Source organism: Lagopus leucura, unplaced genomic scaffold (assembly GCF_019238085.1).
Source record: "Lagopus leucura isolate 7727_CA_CO unplaced genomic scaffold, USGS_WTPT01 Super-Scaffold_100157, whole genome shotgun sequence".
In the NCBI taxonomy this organism is placed as follows: Eukaryota; Metazoa; Chordata; class Aves; order Galliformes; family Phasianidae; genus Lagopus; species Lagopus leucura.
In genome coordinates, this window is record NW_024962334.1 from 10,613,077 (window position 1) to 10,633,367 (window position 20,291).

The following is a 20,291-nucleotide window of genomic DNA, read 5'->3' on the forward strand; positions in this document are numbered from 1 at the left end:
TTCCTAGTGCTTACCACACGATGGCAATATTTGCTTTTCACAGCACCTCAAAGTAACTGCTGCCCTTGCATACGAGGGAACGGTGCCAAACAAAGGTGATGGTGTGAATATTTGACAGTGATGGATATGCTTATCCATATCTTTATTTTACATTTACAGTTGACTAAGATGGAACTTGCTGGACCCGGTCAGCATGTACTTCTTTATTTTGTGGAGTGTTAAGAAATTGGATCTGCTGTTCAGAAACAGCTTAAGGTGAAGTCCTGGCATTGATGTTCTTAGCTGGTTTCACACAGAACATGTAGGAGGCTTGTTGGGAGTAGAGAGGGTGATTTTACCCCTGGGACTAGCAGATAAGTACTTCCTAAACTGCAGTTAGAGGCAGGTGCTGCCAAGTCTGGGAGATATGAGCAACTAGGGGAGCAGGATTGGAGTCCCTTTGTGTAATTTACAACAATCTAGTGCAGCTGCAGTGTTGTGCAAGGCTGCAGTGCTGGGCCAACACATCAACTTGCCATGCTTTGTGCTCGCCGTAATTGAAGTTTCATTTTGAACACTGTCATGCCCAGTGGGCTCCCCAGCTCCACAAGAGGTGCCTTCCCAGAGCATCTAGCATCGCTTGTGCTCCTTTTTGGCAAAATGACTCTTCCGCAGGCAAATTCTTACCCAAACCACAGCTGCTGCTCTGTAGAGGGATTTAATAGTTGTCAGTGTGGTGCTGAGAGACATGTCTTGGTGTGTGCGTGTCACTTTTGGGCTTGTCTGGGCCGCACTTCATGAAGAAGAATTGCCATGGCTCCCTTGGGCAATGGGTGCATGCCCACCACTCGGCTGGGCTGGGCTGCTCTGTGTGGCAGAGCTGGTACCATGATGGTGTGGGGCAGGGGCTGGCTGCAGGGCGGGCTGGGCCACTCCTCAGGTGGAATATGGCTGTTCTAGGCATTTGATGCAACAGTGGCAACTCAACCCAAAAGCAATTCACGCTGGCACTGGCTGAGCTCCTGTGCCATCAGTGCTGATCATGGACTTGTGTGGTTCTCATCTGGATTCCCTCTACTTTTTGTCTTCCTCTGCTTGCAGTGTCCCTTAAACATTTCTAGCCTTGTGTGTCCCTCTCCTCCCCCCAGTCCGTGTTGATAAGATATCTGAAAATTCCACATGCTGCCTTTTGTTAAGACATTACTTTTTATTCAGGACATTATTGATTGCATAATGATAAGCATTTTAAGGCTTACAAATATATGGAGTAAATCAAGGGACTGGCTGTGTGATCTTTGCTTTTCCTGTTTCAGGTCTTTGTGTTTTGGTTCTTTCCTTTTATAATTCCTGTCATTTTTTCACCTTCAGGATAGTTTTTGATGTTTTGAGCTTGAATCATAGGCTGGCTTGTGTTGGAAGGGACCTCAAATTCCACCCAGTGCCGGCCTCTTGCTGTGGGCAGGGCTGCCACCCAATGAATCAGGCTGCCCAGAGCCCCATCCAACCTGGCCTTGAGCACCTTCAAGGATGGGGCATCTGTCACAGGTGCTTCTCAGCATTTCTCCATTGGCCTCATGGCACGAAGGTGTGTCTCAGGATATTTTGTTTTGTGGTCCCGTGATGGACAGGGGAGCCCTTTTCATGCCTGCTTTGTGTGCTCTGTTGGGGCACGGTGCCCTTGGTGCAGGTTTGTGTGGCAGGATCTCACCTGGATGCTCTGCTTTGGTATGTGCCTTAGAAAAGGAATAGTGTTGATATTTAAATAGAAGGGAGAAATACTATCTTTGAGATCAGCTGGAGCTTTACCTGAAGACACCCAGTGGGAGGGCACAACATCTGAATACTTTTCACAATAACTCAGCAGTCAAGTCTTAGAGCCGCTGTTTGAACCTCATGTTTACCCAAGCCATCAAACAAAAGAGAAGCTGCTCCTAGCTGAGTTGCTGATTGATGCTGTTTAAAGGTGATATAAAGAAAGAATGGGAAACAGACTTATGGGCTTTTTCCTTTTCTTCCCCTTTCTCTTCCCCCTGGAGCTTCAGAATAGCTTTAAATGGATTTTTGGGGGAGGCTTGTTTGTCTTTTATTTCTGCTGCTTGTCTCATTCACATTGCATATGTGAGCCTTAGCTCATCCTGGAAGCCTCTGTGGATAATGGAAAAAATCAGAGGGTTTATGGCATAATGAAGCAAATTAACTCTGACTGGCTAAAAGTGGCATCATTTTTGCTCTGGATGCTCAAAGCATTTTTCAGAGTCCAGGGGGAGTCTGGCAAGCTGCTGCTCTGTGCAAGTCCTCACCCCGTACGTGAGCAGGCTGCCTCAGTTCCCAGCCATCTGAACGTGATCTAGGAGAAACAACTGTTCTTGGGAGGTGCTGGGTGGGCACAGACAGGAGTGTGGCCCTTCCCCTTCTCCAACGTGTACAGCGGCAGGACCAGCACTGCTACAGGATTCTCCCCTGCCCAGTTTCTCCAGAATCTCTTATAGACCTGCCTGTGAATGTGTCGAATTTCTGAAGCCTGTTCACACTGCCCCTGTCCACAACCTTGTGATAAGGTGTCCCAGGAATTGCTACTGGTTGTGGAGGAATCTGTCCTATTCAGTGCTGTAAACCAGTCTATTGAGGATCAGCCTGTGTGTGAGACAGCTGTGGGGCTGGAGATGGTGGAAAGGAGAAAATGCCTTTTCACAGAGGAGTCCATGGAAGCTCAGGTCGATTAGCTGAAAAAGAAGTGAGTTGCTGTGAAGTTGAAATGATGCGTCCCTATTCAGAGTGCAGATTTCCTCCTGGAGCACAGAACAAACCTGACAGAATCACAATGCAGGAAATGCCGAGGTGGTACTTTGGATTTGCTCTTATCTTCTTCCCCAGGGAGCCAGTAGGACACAGTCCCCTGGGCTTAGCCTTTTGGGATACTTTTTTTCCTGCCTTAGTAACAAAGGTACATTTGTAGTCAGTGTAAGCATCTTTGGCAGTTCAATTCAAATAACTTCCTTTAAGCAAAAGCTTTGTTACCTTCACGGTCGGATCTTGGTGCTCATGCCAGCAAAGCACTTTGGGTGTTTCTAAGGTAATGGTGTTGTACCACATACCCGTTGGGTCCTGAAATTGTAACAGTCAGAGCTCCACATACCAGATTTCAAGTTGGATATTAGGAAGAATTTCTTCTGAGAAAGAGCAGTGAAGCAGTGGCACAGGCTGCCCAGGGAGGTGGTGCAGTCACCGTCCCTGGAGGTGTTGAAGAACTGTGTGGATGTGAGAGTCAGTGGTATGGCAGGGATGGGTTGATGGTTGGGACTAGGTGACCTTAGAGGGCTTTCCAGCCTTAGTTATTCTATGATGAGGAAGCTGCTTGATATTTGATTTCAGGATTCTTCTAAGGAGACATCAGTGCACCATTCTTCATCAGATTTCCAGTATTTTTAAACAGTGATAAAGTTGAGGGTACACACAGACACCCACACACCTTAATTTGCTGGTGAGGTCTGCAGATTAGAGAAATGGTGAATCATAGAATCACAGCACATCCTGAGTTCGGAGGCACACGTAAGGACCATCAAGTCCAACTCCTGACTTCGCAAAGGACCACCCAAAAATAAGACCACACACCTGAGAACATAATTGCTCAGACTATTCCTAAACTCTTAAGCTTGAGAATTTGGCCACTGCATTGGGCAGCCTGTTCCATGCCCACCACCCTCTGGTGAAAAACCTATTCCTAACACCCAACCTGACCCTCCCTTGATGCAGCTCTATGCCATTCCTTCAGGTTAATAATGAAGAGAGATAATAATGAGTAAATCATAAAGGGAAATCTGAATCTCCAGGTTTAAATAGTTGCAGACTGAGAAACTGTATTTTTCTGATTAGCCCGCAGGTTCTGGAAGTCTTAAAAACTTTAGTGCCTCGTTCTGTGTGCATGTGAGTGATGACAGCAGCCTGATGCCATAGGTGCTTGTGGGAGGCATGGAGCCCTTACACCTAGGGATTGTCTGGTTTCTCTGTGGATGTTGTAGTGCTTTCTGGCACTGTGAATGCTGTTTATAAAGATGTTCTTCTGCTTCAGGATGAGGCCCTCTGACTTTTATTGAGTCAGAAAAGGTATGACAGAAGCACCTGACAACATTAATGCACCCCTATGCTCTGGTTGGGCCCTATTCATGGGAATTCAGAGTGCTGTTGGTGACCTGAGTGGACTCACTGCCATAAGAGCAAAGCAGACATCGTGAGAGAGCAGGTTCTCTTTCCTTACCTGCCAAATACGCAGAAATCTCCCATCACCTGTGTTTTCCCTGCGTTAGAGAGCTGGGTTGTGTCCTCTTTGGGGACAGTGACCAGGAATGGGGACATCGTGCTCAGAAGCCAGATGAGGACCTGGTTTAGCAGCCTGTCAATTTCTCAGCATCTCTAGCTTTGCAAACCCCAAGTCCAGTACCTCTGGCAGCTGCCTGGCTCTCCTCTTCCTGCTTGCTCCTTGCTCCTTGCCGTCCTTTTGCAGTAGCCAGGGGTGGTGGCTGCAATTTCAGGTTGTCCTCTGTAGGCTGCTCCTTAGTGGTGTCAAGGCCCACTGCCAGCAGATATAAGAGATAACAGGGAAAAAAGAGAAATCCAAAGGCTTCCTTAACAGCTCATTTGTAATCAGTGGGCAATAGGCAGTGATTTATACGGGTAGTGATTGGATCTCAGAAATCCATTCAAGCTTATAATTATCTTGGTGTATGTGGAAAGTTGTATTCGCGGCTCCTCAAACCCATTAGAGCCTCACATTTTTCTAAATGGGGAAAAGATACCCTTCAACTTTATCTGTTCACCTTCTTAGAGGTACGAATCTTTCTGGACCTTGCTATCCCTTCTCATGCCTGTACCCACCCTGGCTCCAGGAGCTTCTGCCCCTGCTCCTGAGGTAAAGGGGAAAAGATCTCCACAGAGGAGACCCGAGAGCCTCTCTGAGCCTATGCCAGATCTCTGTCATGTGTACAGCAGTAGAAGTGCTGTCTCATGTTCAGAGGGAGCCTCCTGCATGCCACTTTCTGTGTCATTTCAGAGCCAGGTTTTGCTCTTTGAGAGGAAACTTGGCTGGAAAGCCACACAATGCAAAAAGATCTGGCAGTGCCAGTGGGCAGCTGGCTTCACATGAGCCAGCAGTGTGCCCAGGCGGATGAGAAGACCAATGGCATCCGGGCTTGTATCAGAAATGCAGCCAGCAGGAGCAGGGATGGGAGACCTGATTGCTCTCTACAGCTGCCTGAAAGGAGGTGTGGTGAGGTGGGAGTCGGCTTCTTCTCCCAGGTAACAGCAATAGGATGAGGGGGAATGGCCTCAAGTTGTTCCAGAGGAGGTTCAGGTTGGATATGAGGAAGAATTTCTTCTCAGAGAGAGCAGTGAGGCAGTCATTGTCCCTGGAGGTGCTTAAGAACCGTGTGGATGTGGCACTGAGGGATGAGGTGGGTGGGGGGTGGGGGTGTTGGCAGCTGGACTCAACGATCTTAGAGGGCTTTTCAAGCCTTATGATTCTATGAGTGATTCTGTGATTCCATGAATTTGCAGGTGGTGTGTCCAGGCCTGCAGCATCCTGCATCCCACCTCCTCCCACAGCAATGCCCCATGGACTCCTCAGGGCCACAGAGCTCAGGTAGAATGTGAACATATTTAATTTTTTTTTCTTTTTGCACAGTGAACATTGTTAAAGCGCTTTTCCATGGGAAGTAGGAAGGTGTGGGAATGAGATCAAAATTTCCGAATGCTGAGGTTGGAGCATCTGTCTCTAGTTTCTGTGGATTTATTACTGCAGCTTCGCTGCTGATCCCTTATGTCTGCCTCCTGCAGCAGCCATGGAACGGGCTGCTCAGGGCAGTGGGCACGGCCCCAAGTGCTGGAGTTCAGGGAGTGTTTGGACAGCACTGTCAAACATTGGGTTTGGGTTTTGGGTTGTGTTGTGTGGATCTGGGAACTGAACTCAATGATCCTGTGGGTTCACTCCAACCTGAGATACTTTGTGATTCTGTGATTCTATGACTAATCATAGATTTTAGATTGTAGATCATAATACAAATGATGCCAGTCAATCTCAATGGCCAGAGCACCAGAAATGGCCTTTAACGCATGAACTCCTTTTAAGTTGCTCAGAAATCTTCTTCCCGCCACTCCAGCTGTCAGTGTGGCTCTCTGCCATGATGCTATTGAACAGCAGCAGACACAGCTAGAAACCTTTGAAAGGTATTTTTGGGCACACACACACAGACGTGGGGCTCTCATTGCCAGGTGCAGTGCTGTGGGATCAGAGGGGTCGCCAGGCTCTGCCGCTCCGCCGCTTGTCCCAGCGCAGGGGCTCAGGAGCAGTTCATGTCACTTCACTCTTTACCTGCACCTCCTGGATCAAATCGGTCCTCTGTTTTTAAAAGAAAAAAAGGGAAAAAAAAAGCAGCAAGAAGGGCTTTTATTGTGAAAAAGAGACTCTTCAAATGCCTGCTCCCCCCTTCCCAGCCTCTCTGCTCCCCCCACCGGGAGGTGGGTCCGGGCTGCTGCCGAGTTGGAAAACTGGCGGCCGGACTTGGCCAGGCGTCCTCAGCGCAGGGACTGCCGCCAGCCTGAAGGGCACGGGGCGGCAGCGCCTGGCCTGGCGCCCGGGGGACAGGGGATGTGGATCAGCCACCCAGATATTTTATATAGAAATAATGCAGTCTATATCCTGGTTCTCCACGGAACTGCTGCTGGGGAGCAGTGTCAGCCCAACGGTGACCGCGTGCAGCGAAGCCCACGAGGAGCAGCGAGCCGACAGATACTGCCAGCCATGGTAACATATGGGGGTCTCCTTGCCGAGCTGTGGGTGGGAGGAGGTGCAGAGCCTTTTCAGAGGCACCAACCCCATGGGATTCGATGCGAGGATGTCCCCCAGCTGACCCGTCTTTGGAGAAATCAGTGTGGAGGGACCTCTCCCAGGGCTGGGACATGTAGGCGAGGCTCCAGCGTGGGTCTGTCCTTGCCGATAGTATAGGGAACGCACACAGCCAGTCGTGAGGATATCCGCAGACACAGTTCCTTGGGCTGAGGTGCTGCTATCAGGCACGGTGATGCGTTTTGCCTGGTGGTTTCATGGGAGAAAGAATATTTAATCAGAAGCAGTGAATCTCTGTGGCAGCGTTGCCTGTGTCACCTCAAGTCTCTAAGTCCCTGGAGCAGCATGACCAGGGGAGCTGGTGTGTCTGTTGGGCAGCAGTGCTGGTGTGTGTGTGTGTGTGTGTGTGTGTGTGTGTGTTTGTGCAGGGAGATGTGGCACTTGGCAGTGTCCATCCCACCACCACTTGCACACACTGATCTGAGTTTCCCAATTAACAATCTTCAGCAAAAGGAAAAAAAGAACAAATGGGGAGGGTGTCGCACATCTAGGGATCAGAAGTGGCTCCTCCCCACAAAGGAAGAAGCAGGGCAGCTCTCCCCATGCCAGGCTCCCCCTGCAGCGCTGCCCTCCCTTCCAGCCTGCACTGTGCAGCCTTTCACAATGCGTGCCAGCTGCTGCTGTGGTCTCCGTGCTGGAGCAGGGCATTCACTTTCCACATGGATTTCCATTCTCCCTTTGCAAGAGCAGGTCTGATGATGCCATTGTTTCTTCTTGGTGAATTCCTGTATTGATTGATTTCACTTTTAATTGGCGTTTGATCTAGACTCACGAATGCAGGTTAGTGACAGTGAAGGGGATTGATTTCCAGCTGTGCCTGAGCTGCTCGTCCTGTTGCTTCATCTGTGCATAAACCCTAAGCAAGACACTCAGATGATTTCTGACTTCTTCCGGCTTCAAAATCTACCAGCAAGGAATTTCCAACAGCTCTATTGTTCTCCCGGCATGAGGCACTATGACCAAGAGGGGCTGACTGCATGTTATTACTGCTCTTGCAGAGCTGCCAGATGCCAGAATTGCCCCTCCTGCTTCGCAGGCTCAGAGATCTGCAGCTGCTCACCGTGCCCTAGGACAGTGCCCATTCATTCACCTGGTGAGGTCTGCTGGGAGAAGGGAAAGTGAGAAGCAGAGGCAAAGCTAGGCAGGGAGCAGATTCCTTTCCCTTTAATTTTCTGCATAGGAACTGAAGGAATGGTTTAAATTGAATGAAATTATTACTTTCCTGTATTTGAAGATGGGCATGTCTGAACAATTCTGTTTTCAATCTAGCCTGGGGCTGAATGGCCCCGCTGTCCCCCCACTCCTGGCTGCAGCTGTGGAATCCTACGAATGCACTCCTTTGCTCTCCAGGAAGAAAAAAATCCCTTGGAGCAAGCGAGAGGAGATGGAGCCAGCCTGCTCACACTGCCTCCACCAAAATGCGCTCAGAGCATTCTGCAGCCAGTCTACGAAGGCTGAAAATCAAAAGAGGGTTGAAATTCACCCCAAGCTCAGCCACGGGGAAAATGTAACCCCCAATAAAACAAATAGAACTGGATTGGGTCCCAGAAATGTGTAAGAGAGGTTTGGCAGTTCTTCAGGCACTCATCAACAGGATTGGTAAGCTCACCAAGAGCAAGAAGGGAACAGAATTTGATTTCATGTTAATATATTCCTCCCTGTAGCCCATGTAGCTCAAAACGCTCTGCAAAAAGATGTCACTTTCCAGCACTTTTGCTCTTTGCTGCTATAATGCAGAAAGGAGCTGAACCGGCTCAACCCCACTGAAGGTGAAGAGCTGAAGTCGGTGAGCAGCTCTGGAAGGAAGAAGCTTTGGGGTCGGGGACATTGTGAGAACAGGGACTTGAGGTGGCCCCGGGTTCATTGCTGTTATTGCTGTCCTGTGTTTGGGCATGCTCAGAGAAATCAGCAATGCAGCTCAGTCCCATGCTGCAGCTGGACAGAAGTCATGAGGAGCAAGGCTTCTGGGTCCTGCAAAATGTGAGGAAGAAAGAGCATTGTTCTCCACCAGAAGGAAACCAGCATGCAGAGCAGCGTGTGTGCAGGATTAGACACGGACAACCCCAGCATGCAGTCTGCAGGCTGCTGCCCTCCTCCAGAGCATCCTCTGTGCAGCTCCCACTGCACAAAGGCAGCACTGTTTGAGACGTGCGGGCACACGCGGCGCAGATGTTGCACAAAGGCAAGCCACATCTGTTCTGCTGGGGAAGGGGCCCCTCTTGCAGCTTCCCCACGCACATGGGGAAGCCATCCTGTGTGCATCTGAGGTACAGCTGGAAGAGGAGGCAAGGAAAACCCAGCAGGCAGCGGCAGGCTCAAGCTTCAAACACTGTAAGTGGAGCATCCCAGAGACTGTTTGCTCTGGTGGTGCTATGTGCTGACTCCTGGGATTAAATTAGTGGGAATATGAGTTGCACCGTAGATAGCATCAAGATGGAAAATGCCCTTTCCATCAATCATAGAACTGAACGTTTCGTGTGCCAGCTGGAAAGGTTTGGCAGGACAGACCCAGCAACATGTGGCAGCAGATCCAGCATCCCTTTGCCCCTGGGTTGCTGTGGCCACTTTTGTACATCTGATGGGGTCCGAAGGGGGCTGGGGCTGCCTCAGAGCTGGTGGCTGTAATTCAAGAGCTGTCTTAGTAAAGCCTCACTTGGCAAGCTGTATATCTTCCCCGGGCAGGATGATATAGGAAGATACTTAGCACTTGAATCATGGGCTCTGCTGGGGATTTCTTTCAGCTTGTGCTCTGGTGAGAAAGGGATTTGGTCTCCTGGCTGCTGTGAGCTTTCCTTTTGATAAACTCATGCATTTTCCAACCATAACCAGAAGGATGGTGCTGCGCCATTCCTGGAGCAGATGCCATGTGGTGAATTGTGTGGATGTGCCCCTATCAGCCCCACGTTCCTGGGCAGCTGTGATGAGTGCAAGGCTTTGCAGATTCTCCTGGGAGCGTGGGCTGTGGATGAGGATTTCTGATGGCTGCTCAAGTGGTCTTTGTTAATTTGGTCACGGTGGGCTGCGTTGCCTGCTGTCCACACAGTTCTGTGGTTTATTTGGCAGACTCCAGAGGGGAGTGGGTATGAATCCCGCATTTAAAGGCCATGTATTTCTATGGCATCTTTTGTGGTTTTAAGGCTGTTTCTTACATTCCTGGATAATGAAGTTTTGGGTTTGTTTTTCTTTTCCTCCAAGCTCAACAAAGCCAATTTGATGCACTTTGGAAAGCAATTGAAAACAGGCTTCTCTGCTGCAAATTCCGCCAAGGTTCAGGCGCCCTGGGAACAAAGCATCAAGGATAAAATCCTCTGACCCACACTCAGAAAGTTTTTTATCCCTCCTGAAGGCCAGCCCGTGCCTTCAGGAACCCAGGTTGTGCTGTATGTTCATGTGATGCGTGAGCATTGCAACGTTGTTTGCTCCTTGGTGTCCTGGAATGAGCAGTACCTCTCTGAAGCCTTTTTATGGGCTTTTAGTTAGCTTGCCTGCTGGGAAATGTACCTAATTTCTAGAGAAGACGTGCTGCACTGTCAGTTTGTCAAGCTGGCAAAGTGGAACAGTATGTATGGTTTTCATTTCAGGCTGAATTGAAGCTATAGTTTCAAGTGCAGCATTTTTTACTGCATGAGCTTGGAGAAGTTCTCTTTAGAAAAGGATTTACCCATGGCTTGTAAATATAGCACCATTTCTGCAATGCTGTATCATCTAGGTTATTATTAAATTTGCAATATCGACTGCCAGAAATAACATATAGGATGTACTCACACTTTTTTTCCCTTATTACTGTCTTTGTAGCAGGGAAAACCAGGCTCTGCAAGCTGAGTGGGGAAAGGGCAATGGTGGTCCAGGCTCACACTGAAGGACTTCAGGCTTGACTGTAACTTGCAGTGCCCGAAGCAAACCTGCCCAGGGCGAGGACAAAGCAGTTTCAGGCAGTAAGGATGCTTCAACCACTCACTTTGCAAACCAACTTGACATTTTAAAGAAAGGATAATCATTACCATCCGTTTGGCTCCCTGTGACCAGCGATGCTTTCCCCCGTTGGAATAAACAGGGTTTTTCCTATTGAACTTTCAGTGTTTCTCAAATGACTTCTGTGTGCACCCTCAAGGGTGTGAATTTACGTAATTACAGGTGGTCTTGGTGGCTGTGCACACACAAGGCTTTCCGCACCATGAACGTATGAGTTCCCAAGTGCATTCATGAACATTGATGGCAGCACTTAAGGTCTGATTTTAGGAATGCAAAAAGCAGAGCTGTTGTTATTTGGGTTGTTTGGAGCAAGGCTCTGAAAAATACTCAGATGTGTGTGAGGTTTCTGAGAAACTCCTGTTTATTTTCGTCCTGTGTTTCTAACATGGATCTGGAGATTTATGGGAGGAGGCCAGTGTAAGCTGAGTGTAAGCAAAGCGTTCCTGTCCTGAGAAGCTATGGATGCTCTATCCATTGAGATGTTTAAGACCAGGCTGGATGGGGCTTTGGGCAACTTGGTCTAGTGGGAAGTGTTCCTGCTCATGGCAGGGGAGTGGAACTTTGTGGTCTTTAAGGTTCCTTCCAACCCAAACCATTCTGTGGTTCTTGTGTGCTGCCTTCTGGAAGACACTGGCTGCTGGCTCCCTCTCCTACAGCATTTCATCTTTTATTTTTTCAAGCTTTTACTCTTACAAACAATTCCTTATCCCTTCCTTGGCAGTGTATTGTCCCACCATGTTCTGCTGTGGATATACTTGTACTTCCAAAATAAATAATTGCAAAGCAAGGAGGAACAAGGCCTTGTTCCCTACTTATTGTCTCAAGCCTCGTTGCTGAATTGCTGGGAAATGTCCCTGTAAAGCAGATGGGTGGTGCTGGGCTGGAAAACAGAGACTTATAAAGTAGGCTGGCCATCAGCAAGGAGGAGATGAGAGCTTGGTACCAACACAGGTCGCAGCCAGCAGGGTGGCTTTTCAACTGGTGCTGTGATACCTGCAATGGCTTCAGGGCAAAGCAGACACAGTGGCTTAGTAATGCAGAAACTCCTGATGACTTTCTTCCTTCTGATCCACAGGCCCAACGACCATGGAGAAGGACGGGGCTGAAGCACCCTTCCCTATTGGCTCTGCTAATCTTGTTGGCCCTGGCCCTGCTGGCACTCTCCTACCTCCCCTCTCCACCAAATGGGGAGCATGGCCGGGCCCCTTCGCCCCATGTGGCACCAGCACCTCCAGCACCTGCATCGCTCCTGCTGGCACCCCGGCCCCGGCGAGATGTGGCCATCACCCCATGTAGGGACCAGCCCCCGAGCCGGGGAGCAAAAAGACACAGGGGGAAAGGACGTTGGCTGAGGCAGTGGGGTGCCTCAATGCCTTCCCCTTGTGCGGATCAGCCATGCAGGTGGGGCGGCTCACCTCAGGAGGACAGGCTGTGTTTTGGTGAGACAGTCCCACCGTGGCTCTCAGAGGATGACATCCAGAAGATGGAGCTGCTGGCCCGTGGCCAAGTAGTCTCTAAACGCCGTGTGCCAGCTCATGGGCAGGTCCTACGCATCCGTCTGCGTGCTGATGGTGACACCCAGCCTGTCAGTCCAGGGGAGGACTGTGGGGATGGGCGATGTGGGCTCATCAAGCGCTCCACAGACCTCTATGAGGTGGTGGCCTTCCACCTGGACAGGGTCTTAGGGCTGAACAGGAGCCTGCCCGCAGTGGCCCGCCGCTTCTCCAGCCCCATCCTACCCTACAGCTATACCAATGGTGTCCCCCGGCCCCTCATCTGGTGGGCACCTGACGTCCAGCACCTGGAGGACACCAACAATGACCAGAACTCCTGTGCCCTGGGGTGGCTGCAGTATCAGGAGATGCTACGGTCCCACAGTGTGGCCCCGGTGGCAGGAGACACAGCCTGTGCAAGCATCCAGCGCGGTGAGTGGGGCCGCTTGGCGCTCTTCGACTTCCTCCTGCAGGTAGGGCTTGGGCGAGGGAGGCTGCCATTAACACTGCATGGGACACCAGGTCCTCCTGCACCTGGCCACAACTCTCTGTCCATCACATCTTTCTCTACTAGGGGTAGCACAGGAATTGTGTTTTCTTGGGTGAGTATCAAAACATGAGCCAAAATATCACTGCTGAGGTATCACTTGGCACTTTCTGGGATGTCCCAAAGATCATAGAATCATAGAATCCTTAGAGTTGGAAGGGACCTCTGAAGGCCATCTAATCCCCTGCCATAAACAGGGACACCACAGCTAGATCGGGGTGCCCAGGGCCTGATCCAGCCTCGCCTTGAAAGTCACTAGGGATGAAGCATCAACCACACCACTGGGCAACCTGTTCCAGTGCCTTCACCTTCCACATGACCCTGTCTCAGGTGGTGACTCTCACACATGACTTGGGCAAGCTTGTGGTGAGCAGCAGTAACCAGGAGAATTGAAAAACTGAAGAATATCTCCAAAACCTACACTGGTGCCTATCCCTGCCTTTGCACACTCAGCCACGAAGCAAACATGGCCTTTCAAGGAACATGGACACCTATGGAGAAGACACTCTGCTGAGTTTGGCTCTGGATGGTTGGGTTTGCCAGGCAAAATTCAAACCAAAGAGGAAATTTTTTCTGCTCAGCTCCAGGGATTTTAACACGTAGTGAATCCTCCAGGCTTCAAGCCCAGCCAAAGTCCCTCTGACAACAAAAAGAAAATCCCTGCTACCTTTCCTTCATCTCTCCATCACAGTGCAGCACAAGAAGGCACAAGTCTATTTTTTCTTTTCAGAGTAGGCTGTCTTTAAACAAAAAAATACATTTTTCGTGCTCATAAAGTGTGCATTTTCTGGAGGCTTTAGTTTCATAATTGCTGGCTTTTTAGAGGATATGAATGTCTGCTCTCATGTGGTACAGCTTCATCCCAGTGTGGCTTCCTTTGCTGTGCATCATGTGGGTGCTGCAGTGGCTCAGGACAAGGCACTGCATGGTGAAGGCAGCATCCCCTGCACCAGCCCTGGGGCTTCCATGTGCTTGTTTCAGAGATGTGCTGCATGGGGGTCAGCACTCATGCACCTTTGTTTGGTAGTGCCTTTTCCTCCTCTTCTTCCTTAGAGTGAACAGTGTCTCATCTTCTGTCTGGAAAATCATAGCCTGTGCTGTGAGAGATTACTGCATGTCACAGGCAGTTATCACGTATTATGGGGCAACCTTGAGGAGGCAAAAGGGCTTGCTATGGAAAGAAGACCTGTTCAGGCACCTCACAGCTGCAGCTTCAATTAGTGGACAAGGGCAAACTATCTGAAAGGGCAATTATATATATAGATACATACATTAAAAAAAAAAAAAAGGCAGAAAAAAGAGAAATAAGAAAATTAAATGTGTGCTTTCTTTACTCTTTTTTTTTTCTCTTTTTTTTTTCCACATTCTGACCATTAATCTTTATAACATCAGACTGTGGCTGGCAGAGGAGGAGCAGTCGTGGCTGGGCTTGGAAGTATTTTAGATGAAACAGCCAAACAAATGGGAAGATTAACCAACTCCTTTCCCTTCCCCAGGCCCAAATCCTATTGAGCACAGTGGAAAAGCTGAGTCTTCAGAAGCAAAAGCCATCCAGTTTTAAGGAAAATTTCCCTCAGAGGGCTGAAAGAGTGAAATGATATATCAAAGAGCAATCCACAAATTTTTGCTTAATAGCTCCAATGGAATCCTCCCATGTGGAAAAATCACACAAAGAGGCACAAAGCCAGCAGATGCTGTAGAAAAGAAATTACATCTTTCAGAAATGGCTCTAGCATCCTGCAGTACATGCTGGAGAGTGGGAAGCCATGAGCTTTGAGCCCTCCCATGCAGCCCTCAACCACGCATTGAAATCTTTGTTGTCTTCTCGAAGGTTTTAGAATTTGACTTCTTCCCATCTGTTCTCCCTCTGTGTTTCAGAGCTTTTTGCTGAAAACAGGGAATGTAGAAACTCGGGACTTGATCCAAATGCTGTGGTAGTGGCCATAAATGTCTCCAGGGCTCTGCAAGTCCAGGAGTCTTACACATGGTTCCCCCTGGCCTTCTTCTCTTTCTGGTGATGCAAGAGTTACTCAGACTTGTCAATGCTCTACTTGAGAGCTCCAGCAATCGCAGATTACATTTGATAAATACCTTCCCCTCAAGGCTGCACAAGCAAAGTCCTGATCCTTTCCTTTTTTTTTCCCTCCCTATACCCAGCAGAAAGACAAAAAAAAAAAAAGACAAATGCCTGGTGCTTCATCACCTGTTCAACACCCAGACTACCTTGCTGACTCAGTCCTTCAGGATGCAGTGGTCCTGGCGGGCCCATCTTCTTCCTGATGATGGCTACCCCTCTGTTATGGGCTTTTCTGTGGCAATTTCCCCTTTCCTCTCCTATCAGGAAGCTGGAAGTGGTGGCTCTTGGTGCTGGGAGAAGTGGTCCCCATCCCAGCCAAACCTGGAATCAAAGAGAAACTTAAATCAAAGGTGCTTGTAACAGATCTTGAACTGAGCAGATGAGAGAAGGTGTGACTGATGTATCTGTGTTACAGCAGCAGGACCTGATGCACCCTTTGCGAGCGTCATTTGGATGTGAACATAAGTGACACAGGGAAAGCTGCTGGGGTACAGCTGGTCAGAACTTTGGAGGTGCTCTAAATGTGCCACTACCCAGCTGGTCCATCTCTCAGGGTATATCTGGGACACCAGAATCAGCCTCCACCATACACCTCGTGAGTCTGGCACCAAATGTCCTTGGTTTCAGATGTCCACGGGGGACTGGAGGTGGCTGGGACAGGGCAGAGTCCCACTCTGTGCATGCTGTTCCTATCTCTCTTCTCCTGGGCTTTCTTCAGGCGCACTCCAACTTGACTCCCTGCCTCCAGCTGCTGGGAGTGCTGACAAACTTCAGAGGGGTGCTCGGGAAGTACTGACTCACCACCACCACCATAACCACAGCATCCTTACCGCAATGTCTCCTTCTCCTTCTTGGCGTCTTGGACTCAGGATTTCCACACCCTGGTGGCTTTTGCACAACCATGCTGGTTTGTTGGGAATTTGGCCCAAAACTTCTCCCAACCATAACTATCGTGGGCTTCTGTGTGGTGCCTCCAGGTCTGTGCAGAGCTTGCTTCTCCCTGATACATGAGTGCATTTAATGTCTGCATAAATCATCCCAGACTGTCTTCACCTTCTGTGCAGACTATTATTCTGCTATGAAAGAAAACAACACTGCGGGCGAGAGAAATTGGTGTGCTGAGCTTTTTAGTATATGGACAAAGGAAATGTATGGAAGAAATGTGATGTTTTCTTTCATTTCAATGTGTTTCATGTAAAAGGGAACTTTAGCACTTTAATGGGTAGCTCTCCCAGTGGAGAAATGCTGACTGGAGTGCTTCATTAAACGTCAGGAAATAGAGGGATTTGTTAAGGATCTCTGGAGTGGGACTAATCTGTTTCTTGCAGGGTTATGGAAGTAATAGCCATGGAAAACAAACCTTGCACTTCCTGTGGCATCCTCCCCAATGCATAGCTGTGTTTCCTACTGGGCCCTGTCTCAAAGCACAGCTTTGTTAAATTTTACTAATTATCAGATGAGATGAGCAGGTACCACTTGTAAGTTGCTCACCCTTGACAGTCTACAGCTCTGCAGCTGCTTCAGGAGCCTCTGTGCATGCTGAGCCCTGGCTCAACACCAGCCGTCTCAACAAACTTTGTGCTGCAGCTGGGCTGCTTGCTGCTGAACTTGCCTTGCTTCACAGCCTTGACGTGTCTTATTGAAGTTATTTTGCATTCCCCTTTACATAGCCCTTCCTTTCATTTCAGCTGCAAGCATAGCCCACTCAGTCTGTGCAGCATGTGGTGTCTGAACTCCAACAGGAAAACTTGTCACTGTCACCTCTGTCAGGCTCCTCTCCAGTCCCAAGGCATTTTGCAAGTCTCAGCTTCTGGGTGCTTCCCTGTCTCTCTCATGCACTGGTGTAAGCAGCTTTTCTACTTAATGACCACCTAGGATCCTTAAAAACATGTTATTTCCATCTGAACAAGAAAATCTCCTTGTGAGAAACACTTTGGACCTGCCCATGCAGGTCATCTGCTCCCACTGAGGACCCCAAATATCTCCCACAGGTTCATGACCGCCTGGACCGATATTGCTGTGGATTTGAGCCTGACGCCTCCGAGCCCTGTGTGGAGGAGATGCTCCATGAAAAGTGTCGAAACCCATCCGAGTTGTTCCTGGTGCACATCCTGGTACGTCCCCAGCCCCTGTGATCCCTTTCTGCTGCCCATGTCCCAGAGGTTGCTCTGGACAAAATATCAGATCCCTGGGTGGTGCTGGCAGCTGCAGATCCCACTGGTTCTCAGGGTTACTCAGTGCATTAAAAAGCCAGCCTAAAACACTAGGCTGATGACTCCCCACGGTAGGCAAGCTTCTCCTTCCCACCTCTGCTGGCAGGTCCGGAGGAGCGCTCTGTCCCAGCTGGTGTTTATCGACAACGCAGGCCGGCCACAGCAACCAGAGTCAAAGCTCAACTTCAGGCTGCTGCAGGGCATAGACAGGTGAGATGGGCAGTGCGTGAGCACTTGGTGGGGTATCTCCTCCCTACCTTCCTGTTTCTCATGTGCAGGCTTTGATGATTTCTGGGTCAGTGTACCTGATAACAGACTCCATCTCTGTTCATCATTTCAGCTTTCCAGAGACAGCTGTGGCCACACTGAGGTCGGGCTGCCTGACCTACAGGCTGCTGAAGTCGCTGTACAGGGACCAGGAGCTGTGGGAGAGCCAGGGAGGTGCTGCAGGGCTGTGGCCTCTGCTGCAGGTCCTGGAGAGGCGGGGACAAATCCTGCTGCGGTACCTCCAGGAGCACAACCTGACTGTGGTGAGGGACACCCTGCGCTGAGCCCTGCTGTGGTCTGCAAAGTGAAACTGAACGTGGGTTCTTGCTTCTCCAAAAGGTGTCTTTTTATTAACCCCTGTTAGTGGGATGTCCTGGGAAAGGACAAGGGGTTGTGGGGTGTAGGAAAGAGGAAGAGGAGACTTTCTGAAACAACCAACAGATGTTTGGAAAGGCATTAAGCAAGATTTATCACACAATCTGCTCAACATGGAGTTTTCAAAGAAGGAGAACATCTGTGAGATTTTGGATGTTCCCAAAATAACAAAAGTAGAGACTCTGGAGTGGTGTGGGGAAAAGCAGGCTGAACCCTAATAATCAAGGACAAGTCCCCAGAGCTGAGCTCTACCTTCTCCCGTGGTGGAGGTGACGTATGCCTATGTCTGCATTAAGCTTTCTCTAAGGCTTGCAGATAAATCTTACCAAACACCCAGGAAACCTTCGACAGAAAGCAACCAAGTGCAAAACGCCATCTGAGGATGCTGATAACAAAAGAGAGCCTGCCCCCCCTTTATCATATCTTCCAGCATTGCCCACCAGTCGAGCAGTGTATACATTGATACAGTAGTCAGGATTGAGAGCCCTGAATGAAGTAGAGGAGACCATCAGGGGTGCCTCTGCACGCTGCTGCCCTGTTGCCCTTGAGCTGGAGAAAGTGTCCACCCGTGCAGCCAGAGAGGCAGAAAGCAGGCACTCACACTGCTCCTCTTGCATCCATCTCAGCAGTGTGTCAGGTTTAGAGCCTGCCAGGGGATACTTTTGTAGCCGTGCTGATAAGTGTAGGCAATTACCTTTTCCTCTTGCTTAAGAGAAGATGAAGTGAGGCTGGAGTGACATTAATCAGTGAGCGTGAGTGCTCTCAGAAAGCACTGGTATTAGCCTTGCCTGCACCTCAGCATCCTGAACGCTTTGCTGTGGTCCTGCCCTGGTGCTGGCAAGGGAAAGCCTATCTGCCATCATCATCTCCTCCTCTGCCAGGGTGGCCTGCATGAGAATTCATTCTGAGGAGGTTTGTAAGAATGGAGGAGAACAAAATAACTCATCCTGGGTCCAAAATGTCCCATCCATAATAATAAATGAGATTGATAATCATAAAATCGTAGAATCACTAAGGCTGGAATCATTAAGGTTGGAAAAGAGAAGATCACCTACCACCACCACGCTCACTCAATAATGTCCCTCAGTGCCACATCCATGCGGTTCTTGAACACCTCCAGGGACGGTGACTGCACCACCTCCCTGGGCAGCCTGTGCCACTGCCTCACTGCTCTTTCTCAGAAGAAATTCTTCCTCATATCCAACCTGAACCTCCTCTAGTGCAACTTGAAGCCATTCTCTCTCATCCTATCGCTGTTAGAGCAGCTGGGAGCAGAGGCTGACCCCCACCTCACCACAGCCAGCTGTAGGTCTCCCCTGAGCCTCCTCTTCTCCAGACTGAGCAACCCCAGCTCCCTTGTGCTCCAGACCTTCACAGCTTCATTGCGCTTCTTTGAGCATAATAAACATAATGCAATGGAACATAATGAAATCCAGAAAACACACCATGGTAAGCTCCATGGTAGCTGTGGCATTAGTTTGGATGTGTAGCATTAGTCATAGTCATTAAAATGAGAAACTTCACTAAAAGAGAGTTCGTCATCCCATGCAAATCGAGTTCTCAGCAAGGAGAGAGGGGAAGGAGGGGTGATGCACAGTGGCTAAAGCTGTTTGCTTTTCTGGGCTGAGTGGCAGCCTTTATTGTGCTTCTGATTGCATCGGCTTGACCTTAGCATTGCATGAGATACTGGGGATCTTTCTAGCTTTTTGGCATTTCCTTACCTGTAACATGAGTTTGCTGGCTTAACAGATATGGGAACATCTGTGAGCCTTTATGTACCTGAATCAAAATTCGTATATCTGCCCAGTATGTACAAACAAGCTCTCCTGTGACCCCAGGCATGAACACCCAGTAACATTGGCATAAGCATCCCCCAAAAGCATGCCACCTGGAAAAACAGAGGAGGAGTGCCTGTGGAAGAAGGAAAGCTTCTCCAGAAGGCCTTCTTGCAGCATTTGCAGGCTGCTACTTGACCTGCCCATTGCAGCCATAAGACACCAAATCCTTCCACCTTTGCAGATCTTGCTGAGCATCCTGAGCACCCACTGAGAACCATGAGATCCCTGCTCATGTAAAGGCATACACACAATCAGAAGGCTGGAAGCCCTGGAAGCTCAGCCCTGTGCAAATGTATTGTTAAATCACTGGATATAAAAATAACCCGCCTTTCAGAAAGCAATTTATTTGTGCTTTAGGTACTTGCTTAAATATTTATGTGGAAAAGGAAAAAAAAAACACCTCTCTGACATAAGAATATCATTGTAGCAATGGCTTTAAGATTAATGGAAGCAAATTAGCCTGACGTTTTATTTACGTCCAGCAAAGAAATAGATAAACTCTCCTCGTGATGGATTTTCTTCATTAGTGGAGAGAACGCCTAAGGTAAGATTTCAACATTGTTTCCGTCAAGTGGTTGGACAAACGGTTTATCAAAAGAGTGTAAAATTGTCGGGAAATGGAGCAGATTAAT

At 49.1% G+C, this 20,291-nt stretch overlaps 1 protein-coding gene across 1 annotated transcript; it reads left to right on the forward strand.

Annotated features, from left to right (window-relative positions):
- The first annotated feature begins 6,569 nt into the window (after positions 1–6,569).
- Positions 6,570–18,973, forward strand: GASK1A (golgi associated kinase 1A). The gene is made up of 5 exons (XM_042888094.1): positions 6,570–6,775; positions 11,925–12,815; positions 16,958–17,080; positions 17,286–17,389; positions 17,520–18,973. The coding sequence occupies exons 1-5, from the start codon at positions 6,620–6,622 to the stop codon at positions 17,728–17,730; spliced, it is 1,485 nt and encodes a 494-aa protein (XP_042744028.1). The 5' UTR covers positions 6,570–6,619; the 3' UTR covers positions 17,731–18,973.
- The last annotated feature ends 1,318 nt before the right edge of the window (positions 18,974–20,291 follow it).

Bases quoted from the DNA above. Each gene is read 5' to 3' on its own strand.
- GASK1A (XM_042888094.1), top strand. From the start codon at position 6,620: ATGTGGATCAGCCACCCAGATATTTTATATAGAAATAATGCAGTCTAT. The intron at 12,816-16,957 runs GTAGGGCTTGGG...TATCTCCCACAG, and splicing joins TCTTCGACTTCCTCCTGCAG to GTTCATGACCGCCTGGACCG. The intron at 17,390-17,519 runs GTGAGATGGGCA...TCATCATTTCAG, and splicing joins CTGCTGCAGGGCATAGACAG to CTTTCCAGAGACAGCTGTGG.